This window comes from Mustela erminea, chromosome 9, assembly GCF_009829155.1.
Source record: "Mustela erminea isolate mMusErm1 chromosome 9, mMusErm1.Pri, whole genome shotgun sequence".
NCBI lineage: Eukaryota > Metazoa > Chordata > Mammalia > Carnivora > Mustelidae > Mustela > Mustela erminea.
Genome location: NC_045622.1, coordinates 74,316,118 through 74,339,068, shown reverse-complemented (window position 1 = coordinate 74,339,068; position 22,951 = coordinate 74,316,118). Strand labels below are relative to the sequence as shown.

The following is a 22,951-nucleotide window of genomic DNA, read 5'->3' as shown; positions in this document are numbered from 1 at the left end:
TGACAAATTTCGGCCTGTGTACCAAATCTGGCCCACCACTCACTTTCCTCTGACCTATGAGCTAAGAATGATTTTTACATTTTTTAGTGCTCATATCTCAAATGATTATATTTAAATAAATTTATACATAATATTTTCTATTTTGCCTCTTGGCCTACAGAGCCTAAAATTAACTAGCTAATCCTTCTTAACAAGTTTACCAATGGTCCTCTTCTAGATTACTGTAGATTCCAAAATCTTCCACTGAAAATGAAGTCCTTGGTTTTCTGATTATAATTCTATTCACAGTTTGGAAGAAACAGACTTATAAATCTTCCAAAGAGCCAGAGGCGGGGTTTAGAAGGTGGATGAAACCATTTTCTGCTTGCAATTGCCCACAATTAGATATCTACTGCTTCACAAATGCCCATTTTACATAATAACATTTGGAGGACAGAGCTCAATGTGGCTCCTAGATAATGTATGGCTAGAAAGAGAAAAATGACATTCTCTGCAGAAGGAAAGAACGAGAAAGAAAGGAGCATCCTTAAAGACGGGAACCACAATCACCTTAGACTGAGTGGCATGTTTCTCGTTCCAAACATCTGGTAGCAAGCTATAATATAATCAACACTATTGAGATCAAGCTGCTCCCGACGAATTAAAAACACAAGCCTCTATATGCCAGAAGTCGGGAAGGCAAATAATTGGCTGCATTTCAGGCTGTACTCTGAACCAAAAGGCTAATGCTTCAGCTCTCTAGTCTCGGGGTCTCCAACATAAGTGTTCTGTCTCTCCTTTCCAGACAAAAGACAACCTGGCCCAAAACTGGTTTGAAAGCGAAACCTTATCTTCGGCAGCACAACGGATGGGTCCAAAGCATAGCCCTGCCTCCCAAACACTTAACAACCTACTAAATTTTTCCCCCCTTCATGTTGCTTGGCTCATGGCTGGGAGCAGTCATAGCTGCAGGTGGCATAGGATTAATGTATCATTTTCTCTGTTATTAAAATTTTTCCTTTCACAGATTATAATGTCTCTTTGGCCCAAGCTAATTCCTTCTTCGCCCTAGGCTGGGACTCCCGTGCACGACTGATTGGTATCGTAACAATAGCATCAGACATATTTTCCATTTATCCAGTGCCTTTCAACACAAGGCTCAGGGCTTTTTGTTATAAATCTAAACCTCACATACCAAACCCTCTAACTGTCTACATTTTGGTTCCACCCTCGGTATCTTCTGGAGTAGCCATAGCGCCTTGTTCATTACCGCCTCCTTTGTATCTGACACAGTGGCCAATAGCAGATCCTCAAAAAATGCTTGTTAACTGGATGATGGAGAGAAGGAAAAGATGTACAACTATAAAACTGAATGTGATAACAGGCAAAGTTTGCCTCCTCCACTATTTAACTCAAGACCAGTCCTGAAATAAATCACATCTTAGAAATGTGATAAAATGCCTTCTCGTGACAGTAACCGGTTCCTCACAATGAATATTTTGCCCCTTCTGATTATTGGCAATTATTCTTACATTCAAAACACATTAGCTTATAAGCAGCAGTGCCTCTGACCATCTATCATCTCACAGTGTTACTAGTTGAATGGCCAGTGGGCAAATTCCTTTTCCTCTCCCAGGGAATCCACAGTGATACATACAGCCTCTTTCCTCCAAACATTATTCAAGTAAACATTTTGATACAGCCAAATAGTATCAAAGAGGTAAATGGTCATGTTTTCTATAGGTAGTCCTATTTCAAGTAAGCATAAACCATTTTTATAGTAACATATTGCAGATGCCAAGGCTAAAAATGTTTCCATTATAGCATATGGCTTGAAATTCCAGATAGGACTAAGAAAGAAATGAAACATCACGAGTGAAATTTAGATACCTACTTTAGCAGTCATCTTGGCCAAGAGCTCTTGCAAATCCATTATTCCTTGCACCAGGCTTAAGAAATCACTGCAAGTTGGACAAGCTCAATAGAGAAAATAATAAGAAATGTTGATACAGTGCTAATACAATAAGGAAATTTTTACAACAATAGTTGCTTGGCTATGTTGAAGGGGTTTTGCTTTTCTGGTTAAGTATTAATTTGCAATTGGAGGGAAATCACCCAGGATTTCAGGTCTTGGTCTTCTCCTTTTATTAACAGGGAGAAAGAGAGGAACAGGAAAAAAGGACCATTAACTGAAAAGGCAATAGGACATTTTTAAATTAAAATTAAGCCCTCATTTTTATTGAGAGGTGACTGGAAAACTGTGAATCATTACATAGAAGAGGAGAAATTAAACTCACCTCTAAGCCAAGCAATTTAAACAGATGTTTACTATTTATACTGTCATATTAAACCTCTCTTCCTGCATCAATCCATAGAACCCAACTGCTAATGTAGTCGTTTTCTCACCTTCTGATGGTAAATCTTTAACACATCAACTTTTTAAAACTTGGAAGACACAGAAGTATATGATATAGATGATAAATTATCTCCCTGTCTCCACTACCTCAGAAGTCCACGGTTTTTGTATGCTTCAGGAGACATGCTTATTACCAGTAAGTTACATAATATTGGAAATTTATATATGTTTCAAGTGGCTACTTACTGCGATTCAGGTTCGGACATTGAGTTATGTATCCATTTGGCATAAAGATGATTTTCCCATCTTGGATGATTCCCTTGATAACAGAAGAGAGAGGTGGTGATCAAGATTATGGTTACCAGTTCCAGTGGCTCCTGGATAGTCACATGCTATCTACAGGGCACAATGTTTTTTACAACACTGGCATCCTCACTCAAAACCCTGAGTCCCCAGTGAGCTACTCCAAACCACCCTCCTCTGGAAATCTTAAAAAGTACATTTGTGTTAAGAAAACTATCATTAGGGGTGCCTGGGTAGCTCAGTAGGTTAAAGTGTCTGCCTTCAGCTCGGGTCATGATCTCAGGGTCCTGGGATCAAGCCCCACATCAGGCTCTCTGCTCAGCAGGGAGCCTGCTTCCCTCCCCTCTCTCTTCTGCCTCTCTGCCTACTTGTGATCTCTGTCAAATAAATTTTAAAAATCTAAAAAAAGGAAAAAAGAAAACTATCATTAGTTACCACTGGTGGGTGTGAATGACATTGTAACAGGAAGGATCTACCAGTAAATGGTCTTCAACTACTGAACCAAAAAGACACTGATGAAACTAAAATTTCCTCAATGCCTAAGTCATCCTGGAACATTAAATCTTGCCACCTTGGGTGATTTTTTTAAGCAAGGGAGAAAAGACACTACAAATATATTAGACTAAATCTTTTTGATTTATTTAATTGAGGAAATAAAAGGAGACATGGAAAGAATTACATACAATCTTCACTCTCTGTTAACTGAATAACATGAGTGTTTGTTAGGGAGTCTTAAAACTTGCTCAGCATCACATTGTGAGTAAAAGGGGGTCTTTTCATTCCGTAACTTAGTCTGGAAGAACAACCTGATTTAAGAAAGTAAATGAGGGGCACCTGGGTGGCTCATTGGGTAGAGCTTCTGCCTTTGGCTCAGGTCATGATCTCAGGGTCCTGGGACAGAGCCCTGCATCTGGCTCCCTGCTCAGCAGGGACTCTGCTTCCCCCACCCCCTGCCTGCCTCTCTGCCTACTTCTCTCTGTCAAATAAATAAATAAAATCTTAAAAAAAAAAAAAAAAGTCAATGGGATCGCCATCTTGCAATGACAACATTGACTTGGATTTTGGATTTTTTTTTTTTTAAGTTGAGTATCAAGATTTTGGTTTTAGGGGTTTTTTTTTCTTCTTGATTTGAGAGAAGATATATCACAGAACAGACGGAAGATGCAGAAGCCAATTCAGAATATTAAGCTTAATCTGTAAATAAAATATAGGCCTAAGATCGTGCTGCAAGTCTTCCACAGGGGATAACATTATGTGCTCGTCTTCTAAACAGAAGGTAATCAACAAATGCTGTTTTCTGCTTATTTATTTCAGACCGAAATATGAATTGGAAACATTTATAGAAATAACAGGATCATAGGACTCTTTCTCGGAATTGAATATATTTTTTAACCTCTTCCTCTTTGAGGATGATGCAGTATTTGTGATTTTAAGAGGAGACAACCTCCTCAATGGGGAGGAAACCCCTACCACTGCTTCTCAATAGGAATTCAGAGTCTTTTGTGGAAAATCCCAGAGAGCAATCAGTTAAGTCAATCAGCTTCTTCCTGACACAAAGCTGCTCAGTTTCTCAAAGCAAGATCATGCCTTTGAGTGCCCAGGGCACCTTTCAAGCACATTTGAGAAATAGGAGAAAAGCATGGGATTGGAAGTCAGGAGACCCGGGCTCAAGTTCTGGATCCATCTCAAGCTCAGTGAGTGAACTTGAAGCATTCAGTCAAACACCTGTTCTGAGTTTCAGTTGCTTCCTCTGGAAAAAAATCTGGATGCAAACGCTAAAGATCCTTCTACCACTCAAGTTCTGGGTCATTCAAAACAAGATTGTCACAATTTAGATCTCTGGGCTCTCACTACCTTTCAAGTTAAACAAAAAAATAGACAAAGCTATATGCTTCCATCAAAGATGATGATACAGAATGGAGAGACACATCAGAAAACATCTGTCTGATTTGAATAGGTTGAATACAGGTGAATTCAGAGTAACCAGCTATCCCAGGTCTGCTCAGGATTTAGGGTTTCCCAGGACCTAGGACTGCCAGTGCTAAAACAGACTCATAGGCACACGGGGACAGCTGATCACCCTAGGAGATGTGGAAGCAGAGAAAGCACATGTACCAGGAAAAACCAGGCCCATTCTTATTTTTTTTTTTTTTTTAAGATTTTATTTATTCATTTGACAGAGAGAGATCACAAGCAGGCAGAGAGGCAGGCAGAGAGAGAAGAAGGGAAGCAGGCTTCCTGCTGAGGAAAGAGCCTGATGCTGGGCTTGATCCCAGGACCCTGAGGTCATGACCTGAGCCAAAGGCAGAGGCTTTAACCCACTGAGCCACCCTGGAGCCCCAAGCCCATTCTTATTTTTAATCAGCCATGGAAATGGCACTCAAACCCAGAGTATACTTGTCACAGTATTAATTTCCTTTCTAAAAATGAATGGAAATCCATTTGAAAAGGATATCCCTTCTGTTCACTCAGTAGCAAGGTAATTTAGTACATATTGGTTTTCCTTTTCCTATTTTTAAAGGTGACTACTGATTTTGGTTACATTGTAAATTACAAATTGCCGCCCCCACACTTTCCTTCCACCTGCCCCCATCATCCCTTCTGCCTTCCCACTTTTAATCTGACCCACACTGGGGGGTGTTCTACAGATCCTCAGGTGAAGGTTAATGACCTTGACTTGAACACAAACAGAAATAAGAGCTGACAGCTTTTCAATGCCCATTAACACCAAAACTCAAAGTACTTGGTATTTGCTCTGAGGAAAGGTCACGGAGGTCAGCCCACATACTGGCATGAATACTTGTTCTTGCCAAATAAATCAAGATGGAAATGTCATTTATTTGAACGGATTTAATTCCACGCTAGACTAAAAGAAGGACAGCCACACACTGTACAAATATTAGCTGTAACCCGAAGAAGTCTGAGCATGTGTGCGTGCATATGTGTATATACAAGTATATATGCACACACATGCATGTGTCTATATCCTAACACCTTCCCCAGAATAGGAACCAGAAGGTTTTGCATTGAATTGCCATATAAACTGTTCTGTACCTGGATCTTTGTCAAAAGCAGCATTTGCTAAGCATGTAGTTTTCTTCAGAAAAGAAAAGCGCTTTATAAAATATAAACCTATACCGAAGCTCACTCTTACATCTCACAGCAAAGTCACCTGGCAATATCTACTGATGATAATGTTCCTTCTATCCCTGCAACTTCTCCCAAAGACAAAATTAGAAGAATGACACGGGGTTCTGTTTGTTCTCATTTAACTGTCACTGTATCTACACTTACCTGAAAAATGCAACTCTGGCAGGCCCTTATTACCTGGCCTCACCTGATCTCATTTTTTTAGACCCATGCTGCATTTCACACCATCAATCAGGACAGTGCTTCCCAAACTTTGAGTTTCTTAGGAATCACCTTGCACACCGAGTTTAAGTAAAATCCTCAAGTTTAACATTCTGATTCCTGGGTCATGCTTCAAATTCTGTTTCAGGAGGGTCGAGGGGGCCCAGGACACTTCTTTGTGAAAAGCTATCCTGGAAGATTCTGATGAAAAGTCAGAGTTCCACTTAAAAAAAAAAACAAAAAACAAAAAACAAAAAAACCCTGCTCTGTTGTCAATCATTTGTGGGTTTTCTTTTGGAGGAGGGGGGAAGCAGGAGGCTTTATTCATTAAAAGTTCCCAGTGGTGACAAAAGCATCATCCAAATGCTAATACATGAATAAAATCTCAGTGATTTGGATCTGAGTTGCAACGGACAGAATTACCAGATTAGAGACACCATGAAGGCAAAGTCAGATTTCCATCTCATGGTCCCCTCCAGCTTCTACTAAGGTATATTTCTCATAGCAGGCACAATAAATACTTGAAAAGCATCAAATTCCTAAAAAGTATTAATTACAGAATATTGAGCAATATCATTTTCAGAGCTGGTAGAGTCTATAAAGATCATGTAGGATATCAATTTTTAAACCAGGAATACATATTAGAATTTTAGAGGAGCTTGGGGACATCAGATGTATTTTGAAAAAGCTTCCAAGGTGATCTTGAGAAACACAATGCCAGCTACTGATCCAGGACCAGATCACCAGTCATTTGACCTACGAAAAACCTAAGGCTTTGGCAACTTGAGTAGTTTTCCTAAAGGGCACTTTAATCTTGGGCCATTAATTACAGGTCTACTAACTCCAAACCCAGGGCTAAGCTACTCCAACACGGTGTAAGTGAAAAATAGATAATTTGAGAAAGTCTCATAGGAGCTAACAAGACAGTTGCTAGAACAAGGTCCTGTTGCGAAATAAGGTTCAATCTTAATTGCTTTAACAGATAATCTGATACTTAATCAACCAAACATAAATTATCTGCATTAGATGCTAACAGTTTGCTCAAAGAGTTTTTTAATGCTATCAAACAAGAGACCCTTTTAGGTAGCTTAATATTCTCCCCTGCAATCTTATTTACACTATTAATTTGCTAAACAATCCATTTTCTCAACGTTCCTGCAAAGCTAAATCTCAGCCAAGCTGAGAATCTGAATAAATTCCTAAAGAGCAAAGCCCAAATTAATAAACTTTTAGTACAGTTTATGTTTATAGGTGGAAGGTGGGAAAAAAATGGATAGGTTTTTTTGCTTTGTTGAATCCACCAGTTGCCAGCCTCTACCTCCTGCACTCAGCTCACCAGGCACTGGGACATAAATTTGCACCAGGTAGGTTACACATCATGAGTATTTGTTTGGGGAGCTAATGCCTATTATTTCCATGTTCCAAGAACATTTCTCATTCCGTGGTAAGAAATACACAAAGATGCAATAAAGATTAGAAAAAATATACCATTAGTACCCTTTTATGTATGGAATAACTAAGACTGGGCAAAGCCTTCTAACATTCAGAGCTTTCTGATACAAATAAAAGCGGCTTTGCCACCAAACAAATGCTAATTCTTTTTTAAAGCTCTTATTTCCCTGCAGATCTCTGTTTACATTGAAGAAAATGGTTCTCTCTTTTTGTATGCTAAAACGCTGAAACAAATTGCTTTGAAACAGAAAGGGGGTGGGGAGAGTTCCTGCTGGGCATGTAAATACCGGATGAAGATGTGTTCTGTTTATGAGCTGGCAAGGACCCAAGCTTTGGCAACAGGCTAACAAAAAGTAAGACTTGAGAAACTCACAAGGAGGATTTTCAAAAATGCAACCAATTATGTATTTCTGCCCTGAAGACAGTTAATAAAATATTCCAGCTTGCATAAAAGCCAAGGAAGACACTTGTCAACTTCCATTACGATCCATAAAAACTGTCAGCTCATTAGCATATCATTAGCTGTCCTGCTGTTTCCAAAATCTTAATGCACAGAAATATTAATCTCCCAATGTATAAGATTCCCCAGCTCTGCGAATGTGACTTTTGCATGAAAGGAAAAATAAGAATTGGTGATGGAATTAGGAATTCCATACAGCTTCTTTCTCTTTGTGCCTATAAACATATGTTTACCATCTGGGGAATTATGGGAACCAGCTGAGGTAAAAACAACAGCTGTGGCATTAAAAAAAAAAAAATTGTAATCAATTTCACTTCCCAGTGACAGCTCAGCTGTTAAGGAGACAGTGATGTCCAGGTAAGGGAATGATTTCAGACCAAATTCACTGGACAGAGAGAGACAGAGACAGACACAAAGAACCTGTCTTGGCCTCAGTGAATGGCTTTGGAATGGAAGTTATGTAAGAAAACAAACCACTCAAGTTAACTCACTGTGATTCACCTCAACTTTTTCTTTCTTTATCCTCTGAAAAATCACAACGTAACCTGCTTGGAATCTCCCAAAGGGAAACCCAGTGGTAGTCAACATCTCAATAATGAAAATCTATGACAATCAGAACATTCAGATAAGCCTGTCACTACTGGGCAGCTATTTTCTCAGACAGCTGTGAACTAGAGGGGAAGAGGTCCCCACTTTCTGTGCTGGGTCTGTTAGGGGCTCACACGCCAGACACCAAGCTTAATTCCCTCCCTCACTCTTTAACCAGGAGCGCTTTTATTGCTCCAGCCAGAAAGATCCATCAGGGCCCAGAAATTAGGTTTGACAAGTGAGCCAGCTTTTGCTTTTACTTTGCCTATGAAGTAACATATTAATATTTAAAATAGAGAATGTTGCTATTTTAACCTGAAAACACACCATAAGCATATTTAGTCCTGGAGGGAGAAAGCAGGTGTGGTTCTTAGATCCAGGAGGCAGCTTCTACAAGATAAATACCAAGAGCCTGAAGATCAGCCAAATTTCACTCAAGAGGTGCTTGCCTGTTTTACAGGCTGAGTTTAATAGCACTGGGTGGATCCAGATAATTTCCAAAAATGGACAATGTCGTATTTCCCCTACCTGCACCATGTCACCAAAGGATGGCCAGAAACCCGCCAGATGACATACAAAATTCTAAGAGGGAGAGGAGTTTTGGAAGGTTTCTTCCAAAAAGCCATTTCTTGAGGCTCCTCTTATTGGGCAACAAGGCAAATCACGTTGTTCCCCCACAGAAGCGGTGTGCACCTGCCAACCCCCTTCTGGGGCTTCTCCCTGGTGCCACCTGTTCCTTTGGGGGGAGCTCCAGGAAAAGACATGTCTCCAGGAAAAGATATGTCTCCTCTGTAGGACACTGTGAAGTCACACGTGTCCACCATCTACAGTGACTAGTACATGAAAAGTAAGCCCCTAAAAGACATGTGTGGAGGGGCACCTGGGTGGCTCAGTGGGTTAAGCCTCTGCCTTGGGCTCAGGTCATGATCTCAGGGTCCTGGGATAGAGCCCCGCATTGGGCTCTCTGCTCAGCAGGAAGCCTGCTTCTCTCTTTCTCTGCCTGCCTGCCTGCTTGTGATCTCTCTCTTTCTCTGTCAAATGAATAAATAAAATCTTAAAAAAAAAAAAAAGTACGTGGAATGTTCAAATGAATAAGCACAGACTCTGAAAAAAAAAATTTAAAAGGGCTAAGTTTAAATCCCATTTCTATCACTTACAAACTATGTGAGACAGACAAGTTGCTCAACCACCACGTCCCAGTGCCTCATTTACACAACAGAGATAATAGCTACCTCATTAGTATGCGCTGCGGGTGAAACTTTATTAACTGAGATAATATAGGTAGGGCCACACAAGATCTAGAACACAGGAATCAGTCAATAATTGTCAGTACTTTTCTACCACCTACAACCCACCTCTGCAGCGAAATGATTGTCCAGGTCTATGAACACTCCTGTGTTTTCTGCCTCTACTGGGTACCTGGGCTCTTAAGGACAAGGTGCCTGACACCTACAAGAATCACATGATCAGCAAGATGAACTGAGTAATAGGACTAATCGCTCTCTCCGCTTTTCATCACACACCACCAACTGAAACAGAAGTCCATCAAAGGCAGGAAAAGTGCCAATCACTTCTACAACAAAGTGTTAAGCATACGGGGAGCGTTCAATAATACATTACATAACCAAGAAAGGGACAAGACACATGTCGCAAACCACTAGGCATCAAGAGCTTTTAATATATACTCTTATATAATTTGCAATACCTTTGTGAGAGAGCTTTACCATTCCACTAATAAAATGACATATGTGTCGCTGATATGTTCCATCTAAGAGTATACGGTCTGCCAACCACATACCTGGTACTATTCTAAGTAATTGCTGAACAACACACTCATTTCTAATTCTGGTACATCATATAGTCTGCAGAGGGTCCTCAATGATAAACACCACATGCAAATTCTACTCAGGGCCAACTACATAATTTGCCAAGTATCTTATTCAAAAATTATTGAAAAGTTGAAGATAGCAACAGCAGAGAATAAAGGTGATCACAGGGCCTTCTAAGTCCAGCGCCCTGTGGCACAGCACAGATCAAGTGGACATAAAGCCAGCCTGGCCCGTCCTGGAGATCACACCAAGTGATCACGGAAATGGAGGCACTGTAGCGGGAAAGTGCGTGGTAAAATGATTTCAAATGCATTTCCCTCCCTGTATCCATATTTTTCTTTCAGCAGCTCAGACTGGTTAATTTCAACAGTCTGTTCTTCAAGTTCAAGGATTTTTTCCTCAGCCTGTTCAAATCTGCTTTCTTCTAGTGAATTTTTCATTTCAGTTGTACTTCTCAGCTGCAGACTATCTGTTTGGTTCCTTTGCGTTAGTTCCTGTCCCTTCATGGATATGCTCATTTAACTCATACCTAAAGTTCCTAACTTCTTAGTTTCTTCATCCGCATTTTCCTTTAGTTCTTTGAGCACATTTAGTATAGCCGTTTTGAACTCTTATCTAGTAAGTTCAGTGTCTGGGCTTCCTCAGGGATGATTTCTGTCTGCTGATTTTATTCCTGTGAATAGCCATACCTTGCTATTTATTTGCCTTGTGACTTTATTTGGACACTGGCTATTCGAATACTGTAGTGACTTGAGATCTAGAGATAGAATTCTCTCCCTTCCCCAGGGTTTCCTGGGGCTTTTTTAGTCTTTCTTTATTGTTGAATGCTATAGTGGTGCATTTGTTCAATGACTTTCCAGATTATTTTCACAGAGACTGTATTCCTTGTCATATCTGGTCACTCAAATCTGTCCCTGACCTTGAGTTTAGGTTTCAGATAGATTCCCTCGAATGCCGGCGCAGGCTGGGAGCGGGGTCCAAAGGTGAAGGCAGGGAAAGAAAGATGGACAGAAGATGGAAAGAGGGAAATGAAAGGGAGGGAGAGACAGAAAGAGGGAAGGCAAGAGGAAGTGGAATCTTCCCTCCTTCAATACTTAGCCACACTTGCACTCTTCCTGGAGGGATCAGCCCAAAGACAAAGCTTGGGGCGTTTCTCTGGTCTTTTCCAAACATGCATTTTGCTTTGGGCATGCATTTGGGTTTTCTAAGCACAGGTGCTATTAAATGCCATAATTGCCCAAAGAATCTCTCCCTTCAGCATTTCACCCTTGCTTAGGGGTCTATGATACGTCGCTCTTCTGCCCCCAGGTAACTGGGAAGTATTTTTTATGTTTGCAACATTTTCAGGTAACACCTGCCATTTTTCTGACCTAGGAGAGCTGTGAGTTAGACGACTGTCTTGTATCAATCCTTCAGGTAGTCCGGACAGAATAGACATACCAAATAATTTGCAGATAAGGCTTGCTCTACCTTATCCACAGAGAACTAGGGCTGATATTATCAAGACACCCACCGAACAAAGACCAAAAGCTTTCCCATTACTTTATGTTGCTTTCTTGATTGAGAATTCAATTCATTGCTATAAACCTTTGACTATTGTCCTAAATTTTGACAAAAGTTGGTTCTGACAATTCCTGCTTGTTTTTTGTTCTTTCTGTGGAGGGACAGAAGCTTGGAGCTAGCTGCCTACTGTGCCATTTTGCTGGCATCCAGTTACCTATCTTAACAAGGCCTTCCAGAGACTAAAATGCACTGTTAAGTTGGAGAGCCACTAATCTAAGAAGTCACTAAGACAGAAAGTAATTATCAACCATACATTACTTTTCATGGCTCTGTCTAGAGACCAAGTTAAAACTCTAATCTAGACCATCAACACATGTCACTAGGTCAGCACACTCATAATTGAGACTTTAAACAATCAAATTCACTAAGAAAGTCCTGTAAAAATATATAAATTATTGGGCTTCACAGTTCACACTCAATGAGTAGTCAAGGTAGACACAGGAACTTGAATTTTTAAATCTTCCAGTGTGATTTGGATTATCTTTCTGGGGTTGGAAATCAGGGCTACCCTTCATTAGAGACCCAAGGCCCCCCAGGAAAAGCACAGCTTCACTCAGAAGTAACTAGTTACAAAACAAAGAGCATCAAATGTGAGTCAGTTTGGATCTAAAACATCTGGACAAATTTGTGGATTCTTAGAAGCATGGAAAAAAAGGGAACACTGAAAAACCATGTGTGTGTGTGTGTGTATGTGTATGTGTGTGTATATATATATATACACACACATATATATACACACATATATACATATATGGGTATGTTTGTGTGCATATACATATATATATATACACATATATACATATATATATATATGAATTACCACCCTGAAAATTACATGATTGAGTAATTATAACAAAAGGATTGAAAGCCAAATTAAGCAAACACCTATAAATATACCACCCAGCTTCAGAACTCAAACATCACTATAGTTAAGACTTCTGAGTGTTCATCCCTAATTTCCATTCCTTCCTCTCAGAAATAAACACTTGTGAATTTGTACTTAGCTCCATGTATTTTTTTTTTACATATATGGATGTATAAATAAGCAATATATCGAACAATTCTATATTCTTTTTTTAAAGATTTATTTTAGAAAGAGAGAGTGCACAAGTAGAGGGAGGGGCAGAGGAAGAGAGGAGGAAGCAGACTCCCCACTAAGTGGAGAGCCTGACACAGGGCTTGATCTCTGGACCCCAAGATCATGACCTAAGCAGAAACCAAGAGTCAGACACTTAACCGACTGGGCCATCCAGGCAACCCCTGAAATGTTCTGCTTTTTAAAATTATTTCCTACCTTAGTTTTCTCCTGCAAATTTATTCAATTTCAACTTTAGTATTTATGATTCTACTACAATTTAAACATCATCCTATTGGGAGGCAACCTCCCCCCTACGTTTTTGAAATTAGAAGTTCCTGTGATGATGACTGTCCATCATATCTTCCTGGGTATATGATTACATTTTCTTCAGTGTGTATAAAGGTTGCAGTCCTGTGTCATGAGATATACACACCTTAAATTTTATACAAAAACTCCTAATTTCCCCTTTTAGTGGCTCGATTAACCTCCCCCATACTTAGCATCATCAGAATTTTCTTTTTCACTTTTGCCAGGCTAGTGGGTAAGAAATGTTTTCTGTATTGGTTTTAATTTGTAATGGTTTTAATTGGCATTTCCAAAATAACAACTGAAATTGAATTCCTTTTAATAAATTCATCAGCTACTCAACTTTGGAAAATGGCCTCTTTATATCTTTTGCTTGATTTCTTATTCAGTTATAAGCTTCTGACTGATTTTGGCACTTCTTTAATAGATATTATTATTATTTGCTAATTGATCTGGTTGCCAAGATTTTTGATAAACATATTAAATGTGTTTGTATATTAAATTTCTAAATATTTTTAACAGCTTTATTGTTACAGTTGCTTGAATTCTTTTCTACCTTGAGATTATTATAAACATAGGGCTCCCAAGTTGTCTTCTGAAACTCATGAAGTTCACACTTAGGTATTTAACTCAGTTGTAATCCCGACTGACTTTTGTATATTGTTTCCAAATATCTTAAAGCTTTTCCTGACACTATACACAAAAATCAGTTACATCCATTAGTATATCTGTGAAATACTCAAATTAACAACTTTTCTAACCATTTATTGAGGAATACATCTTTTCCTCATAGATCAGGAATGCCATTTCAGATCTGTACTATGTTTCCAAGTTATTACAGGTTGAGTCTCCTCCTGGCTTCTACATGCAATTATCTTGGTTCATGTGCCAATCCTTGCATAGAGATCAAACTGTTGAGTGCTATATGCTTAAATAGTAGGACTTCACAACTGAAAGAAAAAGTCACCGCTTTTACATCTTCAGAAATATTATTCTTGGTCTTTTTTCTTCCATCCGAATCTTAAAATCAGCTTGCCAATTTCATCAGAAAATAAAATCCTGTTGGAAATTATTACAAGGTCATTCAATCTAGAAATCAATTTGGGAAGAAGTGACATTTTTAAGACTTCCTCTCCAAGAACAGAGTATACCTGCCCTCATTTAGGTCTTCTCTAATGATTTTTAATAAAGTTTTTCACTTGTTCTGTAATTGTTACACATCTGTCTTGATTTGTTCTTAAGTGCTAAATTTTTTTATATTATAAATGAAATAATCTGCTTAATTATATATTTGTTGCTCCTTTTTTCAGCAATGCAACTGATTTTGTCAGTTTAATTTTTATATCCAGCACTCTTCCTGAATAATCTTAGTAATTCTAATAATCTCTGATCTTATTTTAGATGTAGATATTTATGTAATTTATAAAGAACTGTATATTTTTGTTAAAGATTTTATTTATTTGACAAAGAAAAACAGCGACAAAGGGAATACAAGCAGGGAGAGTGGGAGAGGGAGAAGCAGGCTCCCTGCTGAGCAGAGAGCCCAATGAGGGGCTCGATCCCAGGACCCTGAGATCATGACCTGGGCCAAAGGCAGAGGCTTAACCCACTGAGCCACCCAGGTGCCCCAAGAACTATATTTTTTATATTCCTTTAGGTTTTATTTTTTAGGGGTTTTGTGTGGGTGGTTTGGTTTTTTTGTTTTATATGTTTTTCCAGAAAGACTCACAGTGCCATGTTGAAAATAAGTTATGGCAGGGGCACCTGGGTGGCTCAGTGGGTTAAGCCTTTGCCTTCCGCTCAAGTCATGATCTCAAGGTCCTAGGATGGAGCCCTGCAATGGGCTCTCTGCTCAGCAGGTGGCCTGCTCCCCCGCCCCAACCACCCCACTTGCCTCTCTATTTGTGATCTCCCTCCCTCTCTGTCAAAATAAATAAAATCCTTAAAAAAGAAAAAAGAAAATGAGTTATGGTAATAAGAGTTTCTTGTCGGATTCCAGATTTTAACAGGAATTTTCTTAATATTTAAGCCATAAATGATCTTTTATGGGTTTATGCACACTTTCAATTTAACTAAGTTTCCTTCTTTTCCTATTTTGCTAAGAATTTATCATGAGGCAGTACAGAATTTATCTAGTGTTTTTTGTGCCTTTGAGATAACCATAGATTTTTCTGTTTAATGTGCAATTTATTAGTTTTTAATAAAAAATAGATTTGCATTGTTGAAATATCCAGCTTAGTTTCTCTCACATATGCAGATACATACAGCTAGATTTGGCTGGTCCCCCATACTTTTTTTTCCCTTAGAATTTTTAATCTAATCTGTGTTCAAAGGTACATGGGTTTATACAGTTCTTTTCTTATAAAATCCATGTCCAGTTTGGAAATCAAGGTATTGGATAGCATCCTCATTCATTCTCCTCTCCATAAGAATTTACATAAAATTAGAACCATTTCCTTGGATGTGACAGAGCTCCCCTGTAGAAATGCATGGACTCAGTACTTATTTGATGGAGAAACATGGTAAACTGTGAAAAATGGTCACAATCCTTTGCTCTTTGCTGGATTGCTGTCCTGTGCAATGAGAATTTGTAATATTTTCACCTCAAAAAGATGGAAAATGATTCTCATACTTTTGAATCTGGCTTTATAACTTGCATTGGTCAATAAAATGTAGCAAAGTAACAACAAACATGTAAGTTACAAGCCTCAACTTCAAAAGACTGCACACTTCTGCTCCAGTTCTGGAAACCCTGATTAGCTACCATATAAATAAGCTTGGACTAGACTGCCAGAAAATAGAGCACATGACACAGAGATGAGCCATCCCTGCAAAGTCCATTCCAGTACAGCCAGTCCCCAGAAAACCAGCAGTTGACCAAAAATACATAAGCAAACGCACTCAGAATAGAACAATTCAGCTCAGCCCAGGCCAAAGTGCCAAAGAATAGTATTGTCAGCTGTTTCAAACCAGTAAGCTTTGAGTCCCTTGGCTATGCACCGAAAGCTCATTGATAGAGATTTTGTGTCATATACCCTTTAGAATACCTTATTGATTCTAAGATCATTTTTCATTTCTGAAGTCCATTTTGATAATCCATGTTTTTAGAAATTGCCTGTTTTTCTCTAATTTTCCATTACAAAAAAAAAAAAAACTAGTCCTTTAGTGTTCACAGTATTTTTTAATGTTTTCTCCTTTTTCTTCCTCAAACTTTGATTTGATTTGACCAAACTGTGTTTTTCTTCATATTTTCTATCGTATCTACTACTCATTATTCTCATTTCTGTTCTTATATGTTAATTTTCTCATGATCTGCTGACATCTTAAGTTGGATATTTCACTCAATGAATTTCTCTCTTTTCTGCCTTTGTAGGATATAACTACTTCAAATAGCTTCTGTTCTAGGGCATGCCTTTTTACTCTCTCTTAGGTGTTTTGAGAAAGGAAAAAAGTTGCAAATTTTAACATAGTCAATATATCAACCTTTTTCTTAGTTATTACTTTTACATCTCATTTAAGAAATACTTTTCCTACATCAAGGTCATAAAGTTATTTTCCTATGCTATCTTTTTAGGCTTTACTAGTATACCTTTCAGATTTATATCTATAATCCCCTGGAATTGATTTGGCATGTACTATGCAATAGAGGTCAAGATTAGCTATTTCCCCAGCGGGATATTCAGTTGACCTAGTACCCTGTAAAGACCATCCTTTCCAGAATATTCTGTAATGCTGTAATGTATATTTTCAGATTATATATTAGGTGTGTGCATCATATAAATAGTAATATTTTTAAAGACTTACATTAAAAAAAGATGGTAATATTATGTGGTAAATATGGGGGCCTTGAAGTGTGATAATGCCAGAGCATTCTACAGCTTCCTTTTGTTTACTCCAGCCGGTTACATTTTTTTTTTTAACCACTTCACTATCGACATTTAGGAATCCTTTCTCATCTTCACAGTTTTTACTGGAAGTCCTATAGAAGATTCTTTATTCCTGTACCTCCTCAATTCCTTCTGCCTTTTATTTGCCCTTTTCCTTCCCTACTTGCTGAGATTTGGCTTTACATTCAAGAACCTTTTTCCTGTCTGTCCAGCTTCAGTCTAGTGATAAGCACTTTGCTAGAGGGAATGCCCACGTGGACCGGTGTGCCCTCCACCTCTTCTCGCTGCACTCATTCAGTGTAGATGACGTATTTCTTCCTGTAAACGTGGATGACTTTGCCAGTCGGCTGACCTTTGAAGTGTCCTCATACAATCTGTCCCTCATCCTCCTTTCAGATGGGCACAGACTGCACATCGTACTTTTGTCTCAACTTTTTAGGAGGGAAGACCTAACCTTCCTGCAAATGTGGGAAGGTGCACTGAAATGCCTTTCACGGTTATCACTGAAGTCAGGAGTCATAAAGGGAATGAACTTCATGTTTGCCACAGAGTTTCAGCAGTGGCCCCAAAAGCAAAGACAGCATCTTTAATTGTCTCAATATAAACAATATACATCCGGACTTGAGTTGTATAAATCCAATACAGAACTCGTACTTTTAACCACTAAGTATAAATCACTTGATAGTAAATATTGTGAAATGGAATTGTATCTAACTTCGTTCTCTTCTTGCCTTATTTTAGGTTGCTAGAACTTTTAAAAAAAATCTCAAATACTTAAACCTGGAAGTAATATTTCTATTATTTTGATGTTACTTTAAATTTTTAACATGTGAATTAGTCTACAGTTAGCCAATTTCTCTATTCATTTTTGGAATACAAGGCCTCAGAGTACTTGAAATCAGATAATCCCATCATCATTTTGTTTAATATTTTTAATTTTTTCCAAAATTGGTCATTATTTAATCAAACAATGATTAAGGTTTATGTATACCCTCCATTTGTTCACCAATTCACCGTCTTCCTTCTGTGAAGTTTCCTTAATGAGGATCTATTAGTCATAAATTTGAGAGTTTGTCTATAAATTCTTATTTCATGTTCATTCTTAAATTATAATTAGGCTGGGTATATGCTACTACATTTGGGAGTTATTTTCCCTGAAAACTGTGAAAATATTTTTTTATTATTATCGTTTGGCTTCTGCTTTTACTAATTAAAAGCCAGCTGTTCAATCTATGCTATTCTTTTGTGGAAAATTTACCTTTTAAGGGTTACTGTTAATATCTTCTCTGTGTCTTTGGGATACTATTCCAGGATTATCTCTAAGTGTGCCTATTTATCTTACTTGAGTAATAGAGTAAAATGGTCCAAAATTCTTCCCCTCCTTGTAGACATATCCTTGCAATGTGAAACAGCAGAAATGTCCTTTAAGAGACGGAGTCTCTTTCTCCCTTGACCATGAGTTTGGTTTTTGGTTATGACTTGCTTTGGACAGTAACATATTAGCAAACCTGGTAAGGAATGCTGAACCTTGAAAAGCACTAATATGCTAGAGCTTGCTCTCTTCTTACACTTGGAATCTTATGACTGCCATGTGAATAAGCTTCTAGGTCACTAGAGAATGAGAGACCATATGGAGGAGAACTAAGTTACACTAGTCAACAGCCAGCCTATTACCAGGGATGTGAAGAGGCCACCTTAAATCATCCTGCCTCCTGCTGATCTGCTAAATGACCACAGACCACACCAGAGCCCAGCAGACAACAGCAGAGCCAGGCCAGACCAGAAAAGTCATCTAATCAACATGAAGAATTGTGACCTAAATAAAAAACTCAGAAGCTTAAAAAATAGTTAAGTTTTTTGAGAAACAACAAGAGCTAATACACACTTTGACTACATTATTACAAAAGTGAGAATTGGTATCTTTTATCAATTTTAGAAAATTCTTAGCCATCATACTTCTAATAGTACCTCTAATCTCTACTATAACCTTCTGGAGTTTTCAAGTATATATGGATGAACATATACACCCTAAAAACATCTAGAATACCTTTTTTGTATTTGTGCTACTTCTCTACAAGCTCTTTCCTATCTCCCTCTCTGTCTTCATACTATAATTAGGGTGATTATTTTGATAATATTTTCTGTTCTACAAGTGCTCTCCCCACCTGTATCTAATCTACTGTTGAGCAGGTTCACTGAGGTTTTTTTCTTCCATGTCAATTATTGTTTTTCTTATTTCTGGAAGTTCTTTTTGGTTTTCCCTCATCATTTATATTCTCTAGTCCTCTCACATTTGTTACTTCATTTCTTTAAACATTTTAAAACATCAGACTTTTCAAAATCCTTTATCTTGGAATTCCAATTTCTGTAGCCCTTCATTATTGCTGATTCATTATTGCTCCTTCAAACTCCCACTCATAATGGATTAAAAATCCTACTTGTATGAACTTAATCTGTGGGAATCCTGTTAGGTTTGCATAGAAGAAAACTTTCCCCAAAGGTTATTTTCTTCCTCCAGAATCCCAAGGTTCCCAACCAAGGTTCACTTTAAGATAGCTTCTTGAGCTTCATGGCCAAAATAAACCCAAATTTCAAAGCTACATAATCTCAGGACTATGGTTTCAAATTCTTCCCAGAAAATTATTTTTTCTCTATGAAACTGAGGTGGAGAATGACTAGTTACTGGATTGCTTCCCATGGCTAAGTAGTAGACTCTTCAGCCTATAATTTTGCTGGAGTTGTAATCTTCTAGGATGTAGCCTTGTTTTTAGAAGTTTCTAGCCCATCTTCCAATGTTACATGAACTCTAAGATACTGTTTCCATCCCACACAGACTATTGAAATTTAAGGTTCTAACTGGGATTTCCAAGCATTGTTGTGATATTGCAAAATAGTACAGCCAACCCAGAAAATACTCTGGAATTTTATAATAAAGTTAGACGTACACTTCACATACAGTCCAGAAATCCCCCTTGTACATACCCAAAAGAAAACTTGTGTTCAGACAAAAACCTGTACACAAGTATTTTTAGTGGCTGCCCAAATCTCAAAGCAACCTAAAAGTCCATGAATCGAGGGATGGATAAACAAACTGTAGTACCTCCATACTACAGAATTAGAGTACATCAAAAGAATGAATTGCGCATGGGTGCATCTCAACATACATATACACATGATACAGAACATTCCGGGAAAGGCAAAACTATAGGGCCAGACAACAGATCAGTATTTCATTGCATACAGAGGATGAGATGAATCAAAAGCATCACAACAGGGGAATTTTTGGAAGTTATGAAATGGTCCTTTATCTTCAGTATGATGGTGTTTACATGACTATCAGTTTTCCAAAACTCAAAATTGTACATTTAGAGGAATGAATTTTGTTCTATGTAAGTTATGCATTGATGTTTAAAGGAAAAGAAAAGACCAGAACCAAATGGCTTCATCGGTGAATTCTACTCAACATTTAAGTAAGATTTAACAACTACCCTTCTCAAACTCTTCCCCCAAAATGAGGAAGTCTTCCCAAAATCCCCACGGAATTTAAGGAGATAATCATTATCCTGATACCAAAATCAGGTAATACTACAATAACCCTAATGAATATAAATGTAAAAATTAAAATGTTAGCAAGCTGAATTCAAGGATGCATTGGATCATACATTATGATCAAGCAAGATTTTTCCCTGGAATACAAAAATGGTTCAATGTATGGTTCAATGGATAAATGTGACACAACCCAAAAGAATGGAAGGTAGAAACCATACAATCATCTCACAGGTGCAAAAGAAGCATTTGGCAAAATGCAATTTCCTTTATAATAAAAAGACTCAAAAAATTGGGCAAAGGAACATACTTCAACATGATAAAAGCCATGTGTGACAAGCCTACAGCTAACATCATACTCAACAGTGGAAGGTTAAAAGCTTTTCCTCTAAGATGAAAAGGCAAAGGGGCCCACTCTCACCACTCCTATTCAACACAGTAATAGAAGTCCTCATCAGAGCAATCAGACAAGAAACAAAAGGCATCCACATCAGAAATGATTAAGTAAATTGTCTTTGTTTGCAGGTTATAAGACTTCACATATAGAAAATCCTAACCAGGGGTGCCTGACTGGCTCAGTGGGTTAAAGCCTCTGCCTTCGGCTCAGGTCATGATCCCAGGGTCCTGGGATAAAGCCCCATATCGGCTCTCTGCTCAGTGGGAAGCCTGCTTCCCTTCCTCTCTCTCTGCCTGCCTCTCTGCCTACTTGTGATCTCTGTCAAATAAATAAATAAAATCTTTAAAAAAAAAAAAAAAAAGAAAGAAAGAAAGAAAGAAAAAAATCCTAACCATTCCACCAAAAAAACTTTTAAAAATAAAGTCAGTAAAGCAGGATGCTAAGTCAACATATAAAGGTCAGTTGCATTTCTATTAACAGTGAAATATCAGGGAAAAACATCCCATTTATAGTAACATGAAAAACAGTAAAATACTTAGGGATTTGACTAAGGATGAGAAAAATCTGTACAATGAAAACCAAAAAGCTTTGATAAAAATTAATGTAGACACAAACAAATGTAAACATATACCATATTCATGGATTAGAAGAATATTGTTAAAATGCGCACACTACCAAAAGCCATTTGTAGATTCAGTGCAATCCCTATCAAACTTTAAATGGCATTTTTCAAACAAATAAAGAACAAAAACACTAAAATCCGTATGGAGCCAGGAAGATTCCTAATAGCCAAAGTAATGCTAAGAGAAGAACAAACCTGAAAGCATCACATTTCCAGATTTCAAACTATGTTAGAACTTTTAATGATGCAGAGGTTAGAACACCAAACTTCATGCAGTCAAAAATGCACATGTAAGTTCAGATACCCCAAAACTTAACTACTAATAACCTACTCTTGACCGTAATTCCTAAGCAGTAGCATAAACAGTCAATTAATACATATTTTTTAAGCTATATGTATTATATACTGTATCCTTACACTAAAGCTAGAGAGAAAATGTTAAGAAAATCCAAAGGGAAAATATTTACAGTACTGTACTATACTTACCAAAAAAAATTCATACGTAAGTGGGCCCATGCCATTCAAACCACTTTAGTTCAAGAGCCAACTGTATACTACAAAACTACAATAATCAAAGCAGTCTGGTGGGGCAGAGGAGGCAGGGGGAAACAGACACGGATACCAAAAGAACAAGATTGAGAGCCCAAAAATGAACTCCTGCACATGCAACTACTATCTGACAAAGGAATCAAGAATATTCAATAAGGATCGTCTCTTCAACAAATGTTGGGAAAACTAGATAACCACACTAAGAAGTTGGATTCCTGTATCATCACTCATAAAAATTTGAAATGGATTAAGGACTTAAACAGCAAACCTGAAACCATAAAACTTCTAGAAGAAAATGGGGGGAAAAGCTTCTTGGCATTGGTTTTGGCAATCATTTTCCAGATAGGACCCCAAAAGCATAAGCAATAAAATTAAAATTATTTAGTAAATCTACAAATTAAAAAGCTTCTACACAGCAAAAAAAATAATTGACCAAATGAAAAATCACCCCATGGAAAGGGAATAACCACTCGCAAATCAGCAATCTGGTAAGAGGTTAATAACCAAAATATATTTTAAAATTCCCACAACTCAAGAGCAAAAAAGTGGATTAAAAAATGGGCAGAGGAACTCAACAGTCATTTTTCCACAGACATGCAAATGGCCTGTAGATACATGAAAGGCAGTCAACATCCGGTAAATGGAGATCAAAACAACGAAAGACCACCTCACATCTGGAAAAATG

The 22,951-nt window shown here is 37.9% G+C and overlaps 1 protein-coding gene and 1 pseudogene across 2 annotated transcripts in view; both read right to left on the bottom strand.

The window, feature by feature from the left end:
- The window catches only part of NELL1 (neural EGFL like 1), an 833,013-nt gene that overhangs the window by 646,337 nt on the left and 163,725 nt on the right, over positions 1 to 22,951 (bottom strand). For both annotated transcript variants that reach the window (XM_032359330.1, XM_032359331.1), the window contains exons 6-7: positions 2,582 to 2,654; positions 1,874 to 1,956 (exon numbers count right to left, since the gene is read on the bottom strand). In XM_032359330.1, coding sequence (XP_032215221.1) covers positions 1,874 to 1,956; positions 2,582 to 2,654 — 156 coding nt within the window. The remainder of the gene's footprint in view (positions 1 to 1,873; positions 1,957 to 2,581; positions 2,655 to 22,951) is intronic.
- Positions 17,259 to 17,690, bottom strand: LOC116599477 (annotated as a pseudogene).